Source organism: Chelon labrosus (assembly GCF_963514085.1).
Source record: "Chelon labrosus genome assembly, chromosome: 2".
Lineage (NCBI taxonomy): Eukaryota > Metazoa > Chordata > Actinopteri > Mugiliformes > Mugilidae > Chelon > Chelon labrosus.
In genome coordinates, this window is record NC_140338.1 from 19,725,176 (window position 1) to 19,742,554 (window position 17,379).

General features: G+C 41.0%; 2 protein-coding genes across 3 annotated transcripts in view; one reads left to right on the forward strand and one right to left on the reverse strand.

Annotated features, from left to right (window-relative positions):
- Positions 1-17,379, reverse strand: part of ctnna2 (catenin (cadherin-associated protein), alpha 2) — a 306,322-nt gene that overhangs the window by 114,292 nt on the left and 174,651 nt on the right. The window lies entirely within an intron of this gene.
- lrrtm1 (leucine rich repeat transmembrane neuronal 1) lies at positions 693-4,110 on the forward strand. Its single transcript, XM_084570000.1, has one exon. The coding sequence runs from the start codon at positions 840-842 to the stop codon at positions 2,415-2,417; it is 1,578 nt and encodes a 525-aa protein (XP_084426126.1). The 5' UTR covers positions 693-839; the 3' UTR covers positions 2,418-4,110.

Sequence of the window (17,379 nt, forward strand, 5' to 3'; positions counted from 1 at the left end):
TTTTTTTCTTCCTTGCATTCGTCACTGAAAGCATGATTAACCGCTTGAATGGATTGAAACCTTACAAGTCAGTTCTTTCTCCCAGAGATGGACGATAATACATTTTGACAGATCTGCTGAAACTTAAGCAGGGAGGGGAGGAGAAAAGAGCAAGACAGATATTTGAAAAGATTCCTCCTTGGTCTTTTTTTTTTTTCTTTCTCTGGTTGTCTCTTCTTCCCTCTGATCATTGCAGCAGAGGACTGCGGAGGAGCAAAAGAGACAGAGCTCATGCATGCAGACAGGGGAACTTGCACTTCCTACCATCTCGATGAAAGCTACTTGGATTCCTTCTCTTTCTGGCTCTTTCACTTGAAGAGAACTAAGACATTGTAAGCCTGCCAAGGATCTGGTGTCCACTGAAAAGAGAGAAGGGAGGGGGGGAGAATTTGTACCACAGTGGGGTCTTTTTTAGATTCGCACATAATTAGTGTTGGGGCACAAAGCGAGTTGCTGAATGGAGATTGTCAGCTTTTGGATAGGGGTGAGTAGGAATCTTTTTGAATAAGATCAATCTGTGAGGACAGTTTTATTTTTCACCCCCTCTACCCTCCACCCACCGCTTGATATCAAACACAAGAAAAAAGACTCGCTCTCTGTTCTTTGCATTTTTCGACAAGGATTTCCTCGGACTGAATAACAGAGACATATTATCACTACTTACTGCTAAAATACAGAGACAGAGCAAAACAGGTTATCAAATTATTTAAAAATGATGTGATAAATATGAATTGATAGGTGCAAAAACAATATCCAGAGTGGTTCAATGGACATTTTCTCCCCGACATCCCTGGATATTTATGCTAATGGATTTCCTTCTAATTGGACTGTACTTAAAGTGGCCACTGAAGAAGCCCCCTGGGTTAATACTGTGTTCATTGGGCATTTTTCTACGAATGGTTCCCTTGGTAGAGGGGGTTTGTCCAAGGCTGTGCCGCTGCGACAGCAAGCTGCTGTACTGCGAGGGGCTCAACCTCACAGACATTCCCCGCAATCTGAGCAGTGCCATGGGCCTGTCCATGAGAGAGAACAACTTGACCGAGCTGCGTGAAGGCCAACTGGCTGGTCTGTCACAGCTCACCTGGCTCTACCTAGATCACAACAACATTGACATTGTAGAGGAGGGTGCATTTGACAGGTTAAGACGGGTCAAGGAGTTAGACCTGAGCAGCAACCGGATAGAGAGTCTGCCAAATGGTACCTTTAGGCCCCTCCCAAACCTGCGTATCTTGGACCTCTCTTACAACAGGCTGCAGGCACTAGAGCCCGACCTGTTCCACGGCCTTAGAAAGCTAACCAATTTGCATTTGCGCTACAATGCTCTCAAGTTTGTGCCAGTGCGGATTTTTCAAGACTGCAGGAGCATGCAGTTTCTGGACTTGGGCTACAACCAACTGCAGAGCCTGGCACGAAACTCCTTCGCTGGCCTCTTCAAGTTGACTGAGTTGCATCTTGAGCACAATGACCTGGTTAAAGTCAACCTAGCCCACTTCCCTCGCCTCATGTCTTTACGTACTCTGTACATGCACAACAATCGTGCCACTATTGTTGTCAATACCCTGGACTGGACATGGCATTTTTTAGAGAAGATTGACCTGTCAGCCAATGAAATCGAGTATATTGAGCCCCATGTTTTTGAGAGCGCGCCCAACCTCAAGGTGTTAATGCTAGACTCCAATCGTTTGACCTCTGTGGACCAGCGCATCCTGGATTCGTGGTCATCTCTGGACAGCATTACCCTGGCAGGGAATGACTGGGAATGCAGTCGCAACGTGTGTGCCTTGGCCTCTTGGCTGAGTGCCTTCCGAGGCCAGCGTGACAATTCCCTGCTGTGTTCAAGCCCTGACACCGCACAGGGCGAGGATGTGTTGGATGCCGTCTACGCTTTTCAGCTATGTGAGGATCCCCCAACAGAGGTAACCACAGCAGGCCTGTATGCCTCGACGAGGGATCTGACCCACGGTGGCTCTGTGTTCCTGGGCCCATTTACTCCCAACCCTTATGAGGGCGAGGGGAGTGAGGTGGTCACCAGTTCTTTCACTGTCACAGTGGGCCACGATGACCTGGAAAGCACCATGCAGATCCACAAGGTGGTGACTGGCACCATGGCACTCATCTTTTCCTTTCTCATCATAGTGCTCATGCTGTATGTGGCATGGAAGTGCTTTCCAGCTGGAATAAGGCAACTGAGGCAGTGCTTTACCAGTCAGCGCCGCAAGCAGAAGCAAAAGCAAAGCATGCAGCAGATGGCTGCAATTTCTACGCCGGAGTACTATGTTGACTATAAACCGAACCATATTGAGGGAGCTTTGGTAATCATCAATGAATACGGCTCTTGCACTTGCCAACCACAACCTTCTCGGGAATGCGAGGTGTAACCCTGCTTTTTGAGTAAGTCGTTACCTGTGATTATCTGGATATACAGTAAATCCCTTCTCGGATACATTGGGGAGGGGGATGTTATGGGACAAAAGGAATAACTGGATCTTTTGGACACTTTTTACACAGCGTCTCACTGTGATGTAGGAGGATTGCGCTTTATGTGGCTGACTATTTTGTGGTGGATTTACTGCTTCTGCTATCTACTGCTGATCTGAAGTCACAGGGCATAATGGGCACCTGACTCTCGGACCTGTTGATGTTCTACAGAAACACATTGTGAGGAATACATTGTAAGCACTGAGGCTTTTCTCTCATGGATGGATATTTGAGCTTTAATGTGTCTTTCTACTTCAGGACATTTAATTATTGTTTAAAAATAAACTGGGGACACACAAAAGAAGAAAAAAAGAAAAAAAAATCAACCATTTGTATTATGGTACACACACTATTTGATGAACATTTAAAATATAAAGAAAAAAACATGTTTAAGTTTAATTAAAAATGTAAAAATAAAAGTCTGTGTAAAATATGTTAAAAGAAGAAGTGCAAGTGTGGACAAAAAAAAATTAAAAAGATAATCTATTTCTTTTGTAAACTTCAAAAATGTTTAAATAAATGAACTGCTATTCACAGTAAACTCATTTGTACATGAGAAGCCTGTCAGAGAGGATGAATGACGATAGATGCAGCTCTTGCGGTCGTGGACTGGAGAGCCATGACTCTGCAGTGTATCGAACCAAAAACGTAAAATGAAATACAAAATAAAAAGATAGCTAAATAAATTAAAGGGGCAGAGGGATATCTGCATCTCATCTCCAATGTAAAATCCATCCGGTCTGAATTTTAGATCTCTTCTCTGTTTTAAATCACACAATTTGTTGTTTTATCATTCATTGTGTAGTTCAATGTAGTTTCTTTCCCATGACTTATCTGTGAAAAGATTCAAATGATCTATTACATTTTTATCAGTTTGAATATTTTCATCTTATGATATCACTATTTGTGAACCATCCAAGTAAAGAAAGCAGAGTGTCAAAGATCTAAAGCTACGCCTCTCATTGCTTCTCACTGTTTGGGTGTCACACAGGAGAGTGGCCTCCTTTTGAATGAAGCACACTAAATTCAACAATCATCAAAGCCATGCATACCGAAAAATCGAAATACAATCCAAGTAGTGCGAGAAACACTGAAGACATTATCCACCAGCTTAAAGGAAAATTTGCACATTATAATCGTCACTGTGTTTTCATGTGATGTGAAATGTTTGTTCAATACAAAGGCCATTTAGAGGTGTATATATATCCTTCTTCCTCTGGTGTTCATTGTGTAAATTAATGCACTGACAGATGTTGTGTTTCCTGGGTCCTTTGACATGAATCGTATGTTGTGTGAGAGGGAGATGGAGGATCCCTACGACTGCAGAAAGAGGGAACAGACTGCTCTCTAGTGTGCATACTCTCATACTGTGGCTGCATTTTACCTATTGTGCACCATGTTCTGCAAACGTCCACGGCAGGGGCAACATCGGTATACTGAATTTGCAGCAGCTTTTCTGAAAAAATATCAATGCATCAACTTGCATCTTTTATTTTGTTTTATTTTTTTGTGTGTTATTTTGCGATAAATTAAGATAATGTTTACAACTTGTAAGTCAGCAGGAATAAAAATGTTTTAAGAACTCACTGACAATCATTACATAATTAGTTCTAATAAGAATACATATTTTTTTTTTAATATAAAGTGCAGCTTGTTTTCTGGTGTTCTTTGAGCAATACGCAAAAAGTGGAGTGAAAAATGGGTAAGAGCCGGTTGGTTTTGATAGGGTTAGAGATGGTTTGGTGTGTGTTAAATTGGAGAACCTTGTTGGGGGTGATACAGAGCCTGGGATTAAGCCCAGCCTGCAAAGAAGTGCAGAGGATTTAAGGTCCCTCAGGCAATAATGTCTCTGAAAAAATGCATTGCAAGGGCTGAGGATTAATTTAACTTGAACCGCGCCGCTACACATTGGCTCTGACATGAAGCATTTTAACAAAAAAATTGAAAAGTGGTCTGCAAAAATGGGCAAATATTTTGACATTAATTTATGGAAATATTCCAGGAGTTGGACCCAAAAGATATTTTTAATTTGTTCTTGTGAATACATGATTACCAAATGCTATAGGGACTGAAGGAATGAGCCATCAATATTAAATTACCTTCTTTTTCCTCCCACAGCTCTTAGGATTTCTCTCAGGTAAAATCCCATCACATACTAATCCTCCTCATTAATGTGAAGGCTATGTTGGGAATTCAGTTTCCTGCACCAAAACTGAAATTACTTTCTGATTGTATTCTTCCATAAGTGCAAGAGATTATACAAATATAGTTTGTGTTGCAATATAACTTTATAAGAAACAAATACTTCACAAGACCTTAAGCATCGGTCAGTTATCAAATTACAACTTGTCTGTGTGACTGTGAGCTTCAGCTGGCAGCCGTTTCCAGGGACTTTGTCTTTTCAAATAGCGCTGAATGAGAATAACGACGCATTAATCATTAACATCAAACTGCCGTCCAAGGAAATGTCCCGTGCACGGCGGAAAAAGACAAAAAAAAGTGCGGTCTGAGCCGCAATTTGTTGTCAAAATGTAATATAATGCTCACAAGACAAAGTACTTTAATGTTTGTGGCTTTTAACAATTCCATTAACTTTCGGGTTCTTTCCAGTTGTGGACCAAAAGAAAAACACAGACCTATATATCCCATATATTTAAATTTATTGTTGAGAACTGAATATTTTCAATTAAATGTTCAGTTCAAATTGATTTAGTTTTTAATATTTATAGTATAACATCGAATTATAAATACCTTCAAACAGCCCCAGTTCCACTGACTAAAGTGTAACTTAATTGCTTATATGTTATAGTACACAACTAATACATTTTTTTATTTCATGTGACTACTAAAAGGAAAACAGTAGACAAGAGCCCAGATGGGTAATTATGGTGAACAACGTAGTTAATAGGATTTCATGTGAAAAGTAACATTGAAGTTATTTGTTAGGAGGTACGTTTTAGGGAGTGATGATGGCTTAAAGTTTCCACGTGGGATTTAGGAGCCATTTCTTATTTATGGTAGCAAAGGTGTCCCACTTTAAGACTCGACGTAGATGTTAATCATAGCCTGTCATGCCATGCGTATGCAAATGACTGCTGTATGCGAGGCCATGATGACGGGGACGGAGATTTATTTTCCCCGCATCTTCCCATCCTATCCAGAAATTTCAACCCCTCGCAGTCCTTCACAGCTCCTTAAACATGCAAGTGCAGGCTAAATTTGAAGTTGTGATGCTTCATTTGTAAAAATATTGGACGATTCCTGGCACAGGAGCCAATCCAGGCACCATTATTGATTTAATTTCACTTAAACAAGAAACCAGGGTAAAAGGTGATGGAGAATAGATCTGAATATTGTAAAAGCGTTGAGTCCTGAGGGCTGGTGTTAAAATACTTAAGACTTCTCTTCACTCCTGCTCACCTTTAGTGTCATTATCTCTCTCTCTCTCTCTCCTTCTCTCCCTGACACGGTGGATGTAGAAAAAAACATCAATTCATCTAACTGACAACAGATCAAATCTCTGCTTGACCCGAGCCTGGGGTGATAATTCCCAGAGGGGAGATATGTGCTCTCAGACAGCATCCATTATAAATGCCCTGATTGATGATGCCCAGTAAAAGTCAATACAGATGAGTGGTAACCAAAATGATCACAGTGATAACAAATGTATTCATCTCTCCCTCACATTTCCAAGCGTAAACTGATGGCTGAGGATGATATGTTTTATTTGTATGGAAATCTATAACTGATTTAGAAAATAATAAGTGGTTGACATGGTGATTTGGTGGTTGCAAAAAAAAAAAAAAAAAAAAATCATCTCACTGTTCAGTCATGGGGCGGGGAGAAAAAAAAGGAAGTGTGAGATTGCGCATTTGCTTTAAAAAGGCAGGAGAGCGTAACATTGGAGAGCTGCAGCTGTTGGCCAGCCAGAGGACACACGGGGGCTGTAGGCATGCACATGCACATGCTAAACTATTGTCTTGCAGCTCATGTGAGCAAAACTGAGCATGTGGTACAGTCACGGCTGTGCACATGTGTGGTTATAAATAAGCACAACAGACCTGGAAGTCATGGGATGACTAGGGCCAGTAAGGAGAACACTGCTGAGGTGAAGAGAATGAATGATAGCTACGGAGGTAAAGTTACTGACACAAGGAGCAAAGGTCAGAGCTATGAAATGAGAAAATTCAGAGGTGGTGTGCGGCGTTGTGTGCATAAGAGCAAAAGGTCAAACACTAACAGAGACCCTGCGTAATATATGGGTACCTCTTTCATGAAGAAGCTGCTTCCTGAATTCCCAATAAAACCATTTCGGTCACATGACCAATCAGCACGTACAACTAGCTCTGCCAGAGTCTTAAGCCTTTTTTAAGTCAGCAGACTGATTAAGAAAGCAGCAAAACGTGTTAACAACAGTAGAATACTGCATACCAAATAGTAAAACGTTGGCGTCAGCGTGCCAGGATGTAGTGCCTGAGCAGCGGTGTCAGTGACAAAGCATCACTCTGCAGATCTTTAGGAAATAGCTTGCATCACAACTTGCAGCAAGAGGGGAGGGAGGGCTGGGGGTGGTGGCGGTGGTGTGGCTGTGTATGTGTGTGTGTGTGTGTGTGTGGTGGGGGGTCCTTAGAGACGCAAGCAGATCCTTAAAAAATAAATTAACCTGGCTTCCTGTGAGGGGAATTGATCGGGCAACATTCTGCCTTCTCATTGGGACTGGGACTGTGCCGCATAATAAACGCTTAACACCCCCTCATAACTGGATGGAGAGCTAAATCATGGGTGGCAGTATGTACTGCAGTAGGCTGTAAGGAGCTGGTGATGACTAATGACAATGTGTGGGTGGCTTTCCACTGCTTCTTTTCTAACAGGTGGGTTATCAAGATCAATATTCTAATCATCGTCAACATTATCTCTGAATCCAAAACCTCTGACACGACGTTTTCTCTCCGATTGCACCCCCTGCTTCTCTGACCCTGTATTTTATCACTGGTGTAAGGGTGATATCTTGATATAGCTGCACTAAACGCATTGATAACCACTTGCAAAAGTTTGATGTTAATATAACCTATGCATACAAGACAGGGATTTAATGTAAAAGGACATTTCACTGAAGCCTTATGCTCAGAGATATATGATGCAAAAGTAAAGGGAAGCATATAGGTTATACATACTTGTAGCTTGTAGTCCAACATATGGAACAAACGGTCAAAATAATAACTTTTTGGAAACATGGACCCAGGTCCAATAGGGCACTATAATTACATTCATTACTCAGGCTAACTCTCCAGGTAGCCTATAGCTCTCTCTGCCCACTGCTTCATTTACATGCAGCACACTGAAGCAACACTGAATTAATAATAATGACTGAGGAGTCATTATTCTTGCCTACCGATGGTATTGTAGGAAGAGCAGTGGTGGCTGCTGAAAGTGAAAATGGTTAGAGAATCGGGGCAAAGTCTGCAGCTGAATATTCATCACCCTGACTCAGAGGGAGGGAGAGGAAACGCTACTGCTGTTATTATTATTATCATTACTGTGTTTTCTAGTCAGCTTGCATGCTATAGCTGGATAAGGCTGGACCAGCCTATGCTAACGCTTTGTCTTGCATATAGCATAAAACATCAGGGTCAGTCACTGATAATACATGACAACAGCTGGGCCCGCATCTGGGCCTCCATGTAACGTGTACAAGAGCAGATGTGGGTCAGCGCCTAATATTCAGAGAATTACGGTGGCTGAACTACAAAGCTTTATCCAGGACCGGGCACAGGATTTTCTATTCATTTATTATTGTTATTCATACCGGTGGCGCAACTGATGAGATATAAAGCAAATCCAGAATCATAAAGGCTCAAATCTTTACACCTCACATCTTGTCAGTCATGCACGTTTTGATATATATTTTTAATGCGGTTCCATTCCTCATTCGTCCCACATGTGGTCATATTAAAGTAGACGCCTGGAGACATACATGTGTCTAGCACATACTCTAGCAAGAATAATCAATCAAATGAATAGACAGGAGCAGCAGAAACCGTGCTCCAGGTGATGCTGCAGCGTATCATTTAAATAATGAAACAGTATTTACCAAATGTACTTAAAGGTTATGATAACCCAACAGACACATTTCTCTTGCACAAGCAGCTTCCAGTGCAAATAGCTGAGCTAGAAGGAATACATTTTTGCAGCACTGACCAGCATATGGGTGAAATATGGTAATGGGGGCATCAGAAGGAAATCCTGTAATGAAGTGTGCTTCCAAACAGACCAAGTGCTCATAAAACTACAGTCAGGTGAAAAAATGGGTAAGCCAGCAAACATTTGATCCTCTTTCAAACTGTACATACAGAGAAACTTTTCAATAATTTATTCCATGAAATATCAATAGATGTAATATTTTTCTGTGGAGGAATGTAAGTATACCCTTGGCATCAGAGGCTAGAATTGATCCCTTTAGTTTTGCATAATTGTCCACTGCTCTCTGACATCGGCTTGTTGATATTTCTGACCACTCTTCCTTCTAAATTCCTTCAGTTTTCCAGATGTAGGAGGGTTTTCTTTCAAATCCCCTCCAACATTTCAATGGGATTCAAATCTGTGCATTCATTCAGCCACTTCATTACCCTCAATTTCTTCTTTTCTAACCATTTCTTGGTGGATTTATTTATTTTTTTTTAATGTGTGAAGGATTACGATCCCATCGAAAGGTCCACTTCAAGTTCAACATCAACTTTCGGGCAGATGGCCTCACATTATCTTTTAGCACTCTTTGATACGATATGATGCAGAATTCATAGTTGAATCAATGATTGCAAGCTGTCCAAAAGGCAGCGAGGAAATCCATAACATTTCCATCACCGTGCTTCGCTCTTAATACGAGGTTCATTTCCTGAAAAGCTGTTCGACCTGCGCAAATTATATCTACTGTAACCGAGGCCAGACAACTTTCTGTCTTTGATTCGTTGGTTAAGAGCACATTGTTCCAAAAAGACTTCGTCTATATGTTCTTTGGCCAGCTGGAGTTCTGCGCTAATGTTCGTTTTGGATAGCAAAGGATTTTCCCTGGCAAGCGTCCTATGCGGGTCAAATTTGTGAAAGGGTTAGTTACAGACCCTCTACAGATCATCTACACCACTTAGAGACAATTCCTCTTACAGTAAAATGTTTTATTTCAAATAAAACAGAGCTCTTTTTAAATCCCTTGCACAACCACAAGCTTTTATCTGAAGGCCTCAGAGAGATCTTGGCATGATGACACCAGGCACTTCAACGGCAAAGAGAAGAGCAAACCCAAGAAGTCGGATGTCAGTTCCATCTGTCAAACCCTAAGGAGGTTCAAATCACGCCTAATCTCGAACCCCTGATTTTTCTTTTATCTGATCTGAAGGTGTGATGAAAGCAGATATCATCTTACTTAGTCAACGAAATTATAATGGCTACAAGGAAATCACATTTCTTTCATGTAGTTCTTATGTAGAAAGACATTCTGTGTGTCTGAATTTTGCACAGAAATAAATATACTTCTCTCATTCAAACTGCCATTTGGCAATGTCCTGGCCTTTTCAACAACTATAAATAAAGCTGCCACGAATAAACATTTAGATCCATTGTATCAGACGTGGGCAACTGTGGCTTTTAAAAGAACCCCAACAAGCAAAGGAAATGAAATCAGTATAAAATCCATACAAGAAAATGATTTCAAACAAAGCCTTTTTTGTTCTGTTAGTTGATCACTAGCAGACAGACATCAGCTCAATCCAGTCCCCGTTTATACTAAATGACAACTGCACCAAGTTTCATAATTCATAGTTAGATCGGCTCAAACTAAAACTGAATCTCAAACAACATTTAAGCATTTCAGAGGCACAGCAAGACCATAGGAGCTTCTTTATGAATATAAAGTTAACACAGGTTAAGGGAAGTAAAAATAGACAGCATTTATCATTTCCCATTTATCTGATCGGTGTCAGGATGAATAAATGCTATTCCACCCGCTCTCCTTGCTGCCTCTCTCTACCCTATCTGTGAGGGCAGATTGGCATCTCTCCAGTAGCCAATGAGATTGGATGCATAAATGGAATTGCCCCATTCTCCTAGTGTCAGCTGGGAAAAAGGGGAACGCGTTCACTGTTTACAAAACCGTTGTTCTCGAGCGCATCCCTGCTGCAACAAGTATTTAAGATGCAATTTTGGTAAACATTCACACTGTGACACTCGAGTGCACACAAGCAGATTCAGCCTGGGGGCGTCACCATAAATACAAGAGATATGACTTACCTGTCATATTAAATGCAGGGCAGAAGACCAGTGGATCCACAAAGGATGCCAAAAGGAGACAGAGAAAAGAGAAAAAAGCTTGTTAAAGTCTACTTTGGCCTCTGAATTTCTGACATACATCAAAGCAGTTATTTTAAACCATTTGTGTTGAGCAAAAAAAAAAAAAAAAAAGAAATCACATTTTTCAAGCACATCAGACGGCAACAGATTGCAGTGACATTAGACAGCCGATGGCAGTGTACAGTGGCATGTTTGCATTGGGTAGACCAGAGAGTCTGCGGTAGCACAGTTAAACTGACGGTGCGTTTAATGTCTAACTTGCGACAGCCATTGCGCTTGACAGTGAAAAGAGGAAGAGCAGAGAGAGGCGACCTTTTATTGGGAGACTGTGCTGACAAAGAGCTGTGGCGGCCTGTGGTGGCACTGGCGTCCCATTCTGCCAATCATGCAGCAAAACATTACAAGTCTATATAAGTTTATAACACAGACAACAGCATTGGACAAATGCATGGGAGGGCTTCTGAGTTTAGACACAATGGGCTGCTCTGTAATGATTTGCATGAGCCAGTATGTGTAGACTGGAGCCTTCACTTTTGCCAGGTGCCTTTGTATGTTCAGATGTTACCAGATGACTTATACAAGTCAATTCTTTCAAAATCTACACCGATCAGACATAAGATTATGACCAACTTCCTAATATTGTGTAGGTCTCCCTTGTGCCTCCAAAACAGTTGTGACTCATCAGAGAATGGACATGGGCCTTCTGAGGGTGTCCTGTGGTGTCTGACAACAGAATGTTGTTAGTGGGGGCCTTTTGGTCCTATGGGTTGAGGGGAGGGGCCTCTGTTGATCATCCCACAGACACTTGATCAGTTTGGGATCTAGTGAAGTTGGAGGCCAGGTCAACACCTTGTGCTGTTCTTCATGTTTTCTGAGTTGTTCCTAAACTGTTTTTGTGTGTGTGTGTGTCATTGCTATGGGGTGGGGGTGCCTGGTCTGGTCTAGGTGGGTGCTACATGTCTAAGTAACATCCACATGAATGCCAGGTCCAAAAGTTTCCCAGCAGAACGTTGGATTGTCACAAGATGGTCAATGTTATTCACTTCTCCCGTCAGTGGTTCTAATGTTATGGCTGATCGGTGTATACTTCAATACAACTTGGAGGTTCTTGTGTTTTAGGTCTTGTTAGGCTACGTGTATTGACAGTTTCAGTTAGTTTACAAAATAAATATGTGCTCAACATTAAATTCTTAGGCGATTTCATTTGACTGATGCAGGTCATAATTATATACAGAAATAGCAGAACTTGCTTTTACTTACTCCTAGAGGTTGTCATAACTAATAATCTGCCACAGGGCCTTTTGTTTTATATAATGCAATGCAAGTTCTTTCATTTTTGATACTTTAAGCACATCTTCATTTGTACAGTTTTGTACTTTAATTGAAGCAGGAATGCACATTTTAAATGGTGATAAATTATTTGTACGTAAATGCTTAGGCATAAGTAAAGGATCTGAGTACTTCTTCCATTAATGCACTGTGATAACAGCCCCACATTCGCCATCAAAAGCATTCAGCCTTCTGTCATCACTGCTACAGCGTTGCACAAATTGGAAAAACAATGTGGTTGGTGTGATTGAAATCAACTTCCAGCTGTCTAAAATCACTGATTAAAACACACCTGGGAGGAAGCCATCCACAGTGAAATAAACACATACAGTTCTTTTTTCTGTTTCCATTTTTTATCCCAACAAGCAGATAAATTAGCATTCACTTCCAAGGTTGTGCAGTGCATCGTTATCAGTGTATTTTAATAGTTCCATCATTAAAAAATTAGTGCCACACTGAAAACAGCTTCAGGATTACAAGTCATGAGATATTCTAGGAATCTGCCCACAACGTCAATCATCTGTGAATGTTTAAACGGTGCTGTAGCATATCATATGTCAGTTTGCCAACATGAGAAGTAATCAGATTCCAGAAAAACAAACATGGGACATGGGTATATATAAGTCTTCACTGGCCGTGCAAGTCACACAGACCATGTTGGAAAATGAAACCAATAGCTTTTGATAATAAAACGGTAAAAATGCACCGACAATCAGGGCTCTGGAGCTTCTGTTTGGTGACGGCAATATTACTTTTAGTTAAGGCATTACAAATTCCACTTGGCTCCAGTTTCAAGGCAAGTGTGTTAAGAATAAACGAGAATAACTCGTATCACGTCTTCAAATGGGAAACAGGTGCACGTCAAAAAGAAGAGGGCCTCGGTTGTTCATTTACTGTGCAAACTCAAATGATAAAGCCCAGATGGCCAGATGAACTGTGGGAGTGTGGGAGGGCTGAAATCCATAGAAACCCATATATATAGTAGTCAGTGTGCAGTGTGTCAACTACAGAAACCTTCAGTGATAGAGTCAGGATTCAGTGATATTTAAGGAGTAGACTGAACGACAGATAAAAGGAAACCAAGTATGAGGAGTTTAAAAGAGACACATATCAAATATATTACAGTATGATATATAACATAATACAGAATGAGAACAGTAATGACACAATTGTATGTGTGGTTATTCTTCCCCTAACAGCTGTATAGCTTATAGAATTGCTTAGTGCTCAGTGAGACGCTCATTTGCTTAAACACATTTGCTTACATAACACACAAGGCATTTTACAGTCACATTACTGTTGTATGATTGGTCTAGTTGTTTTTATGCTTGTATTCAGTAGGATTTGACTAGATTCGCACGGTTAGACTCTAATAGGTGGTTTGAGCTCCTGCGTCAATTTCACACCGTAGCCACCGCGACAGCCCAGACAATGTGCAGACCCTACGCAGTCCCCTACGCCCCAGCCTGACGTCCACCTCCCCCAGAAATGTAACTACAAGTCACCGCGACGCAGACCACAAGGACTGTGATTGGTCCGTTTGGTAGTAGCGTATTTACGCTTTAGTATTTCCGGCTCCTCAATTTTCGAATCAATTGTTTTGGATCAATAAGGATGAAACACATTGAGGAAAGGTTAACTCAGGAGGTTCGGAGATACAAACATTTGCATGACTGAAATATCAGCGAAAGTTTCAGTCGCTGCTGTTGAAAGTGAAGCAGGAAGTAAAAACAAAAATTAACTTGACTGGCAAAAAACACACAGCAGCGACTAGTGTTTGGGTGGTGTTTTTACAGAGCGAGCCAGACTGACGAGGCACAAGTATAAATGGCTCGCACCCACGTAGGCTACGGTGTCTAGTCCTGCAGAGGCATAAACGCTTAAAGCCTATTCCCCGTTACAAAAAAGGGGGTTTGGATTTTTGTTACACAGATCTGCCTCATGTATTTTAACAACTCTGACTACCATAAAGCACTGAGTGTCAACTTCGTCAGAATTAATTCAATCAGTCTCATAATCAAAATGGTTGCTCCGAGCCCCTGCTGCAGGGCTTAGTGACGATGTGCGGAGAATGAAAAGGCACATTAAAATGGGCTGGAGCATGCAATCCCCCAAAAAGGCATTTGCTGCGCACTGCATGCACCAAGGACATGCAACAGTAAGGTCAGGATCACACATTGGCAGAATACTGAGTAAGGCAGCCTCCTGGGCTGGGAATCCTGGATCCAGACCCCCCCCCCCCCGCCACGATGCTTAAACGTCGGATCGCTCTGGATACGCCGTCCCCAGAGGCTTGCTGGGGAACGTCTGACATGCAGCAGAAAGCCTGAAGCATGAGCCACGTATAATACAAGAATAAAACCAAGGAAAATGAAACTGAACTGTCTGAAAGTGTGCATATTAATTTGTATTCTGTAACTTTTAGACTATATCCACAAATAATGACCTGAAAATAAGCAAATACAACCTTAAAAGCAATAAGGTTCTCTGCTCTTCCTTTATTTTGTGAGAGTTGCACAGACAGGAGACCTGGAAGCGTCTTTATACTGTTGCTAGGAAACCGCAAAGTCAGCTGCTGTCCACTTCTTTGCCATTTAGCTAATGTTATTCTAACTGAGGCGGAAACAAAGTCACGACGCTGCAACTCTGATGCCATTTCTTCTCTCTCAGTGTCCCCGTTTAAACGTGAAGAAGATACTGGAAGAAAACTCCCCCTCTCTGTTCCCATTTGATTAGACACCAGAAAAGAAGAAAAGCTGCAGTAGCGTAGAACGTTTTTTTTTTTTGCGGCACACACTTGAACGCTTTTCAACTCAGGGCGCTCAGGGCATTTCTAAAATACAGGCAAGGCGTGCTGGGTGGATAAAAGCAAGGTGCCCCGGGTGAATAAGCGGTATATTAAACCCTTCAGATCCAGTAAAAAACAATTACAAAAGGCAACATTCACTGCCAAGAAGGTGTCCGGTGTGATCACTGCCTCACTGCAGAGACCAGAATCACTAAATTCAGCCGGTCCCTGGTAATCCTTATATCATCAATGAGTCTGGACCTCAATTTGGCTTTTATTGCAAACTTTGAATCTTGTGAAGAGCTCTTGTGCATGTGACTTCATAACTAGCAAGTCCAAAATTAACATTACCATGGCTCATATTCCAATGTGATTGTTATGAGCCAGTGAAATTAGAGCATAGGAACTAAATCACACCATTTTTCATTTATTTATATATTTTTTTTGTAGGATTTCATATGCACATACCCTTCAGGCAACTGTTGTATCCTTCTTCACTGAAAGCATCTGGGACTCGAGTGTGGGAGTGGGAATGAGAGTTGTTGTTTTAAAGCTGGCACTAATGAAACCCATGGGTTTGGGATGACAATGGGAGGATGGCTGATGAGAGAGTAGTTGGTCCAGTTTGAATTTGGCAATGGGAGTACGACAGAAACAGAGAGAGACGGTAAAAATGAAATCAAATGGATCCATAACGTCAGTTTAGGGACAATGCAAGAACTGGTGGAACATGCCATATGGCGATCTTTTGGGCTTTGAAATGTCCCAGTGAAATGAAAATATTCCAGATTTTTTGACTAAAAATAGCAGGAAACTTCAAACGCATCCCATCAGCCATATGCCAACAGCTCTCCACTGGTCACAACCTAATACGTGAGGAAAGGGAAAGGAAGAGAAGTCTACTCATGTGAGCTCAACACAAAGATTTAATATTGTAATGAATGTATTTAATACATTAACTAATAGAGAAAGGTGTTTCACATTTTATTGGAGCCAGGAATTGTTCTTTTAACGCTGAGTCCAGTTAAATATACCCAGATGTGCAAGTCAAGATCAATTTTCAAATCAGAATACAACCAAAAAGTAAGGTGAATGCAAAGAGAAAAGATCAGTTTAGTGTTTCTGCTACTGGCAAGGATGAGTGATGACATTTATTATATATTTCCATAACTTCTCAACCTTGGAGTTGTTCATCTGTGAACGAGGCCATAGGAACATCGTATCGCATCAACACTACATGAAGAGGTACTGGCATTGTTTGAGGCTGCATAACTGTCTGACCTTAACACTTTTTAAGATGTATAATTTCCTTGAACGCATACGTCAAACAAGTTCAGCTCTTTAAACCTTCAAGTATAGAGCGAGGAAAACCCAAACATCTCCCTTTTAAGTAGCAATTTCTTAAAGTACTGGCCTTACAAGATGCTCCTATGCAATTATAAAGGGAAGAGACTGAATATTCAAGTCTAAAAATTGGTTTAATTAGTTGCATAAGACTTCACAATTGTGATTTTTCTTATGCTTTTCTTATTCAGGGGTAAGGCCAGAGAGCTTCAAAATCTACTGTAATCATCAAATGTATTTTCCTCACAAATACAGACACAAAGATATTTTAGACTCTGGACTTGTGTCTTTTTTTTTTACCTTTACTTTTCTAAAGATTCCACCAGCCTGTCTAGTTTTTCCCCGTTTCACAACAGCTGTGAGTAATGGCTGGACATTCACTGAAGACAATGAAATAATAAATAAAGTCTGCAGCACGACAAACCTGTGGAGGCACCTGAAACAAACACGTGCAGTGCAGTAGGAGCAACGAATGTTTCTACGAGATTCCGATGTGGTCACAAGTCACAAGTATGAATAATAGAAGTGATTGTTCATTTTACTGATAAGGACTGAGCACAATTCATGTTGTTGTTATGCGGTCTGTTATGTGGCCATTATGTTATTCATCTGCTCAACATTGTCACATTTTTATAGAAAAGGAATATTCCCTTAGGGCTCTGGTTGTGTAGTGGTTATTTACCACTACACAACCAGAGCATACGGGAAATCCTTTAATGAACTAAAATTCAAAATACCACTGGTCTGGTGTCATTTAGATTTAAGTGCTATATTTGTTTATTCTTGTTTGTTTATATTGAAAACCGCATACACAATATAGCTTTAATAAAGACGACTATGTTTAAATCACATTATGTCTTGAGTCATTGTGCACAGAGAAAAAACTATTAGAATATGAAATCACCCATAACACGGGTGGAATAAAGGCTGTTCTGCAACAATCTGACCAATCAGTCCAACAGTTGTAAAGATAATTCACTCTGCAACTAACAAACCAACTGACCCTTCTATGCTTTAAAGATCTTGTATTCTGGCACATTAATTTTTCTACAACATGCAGT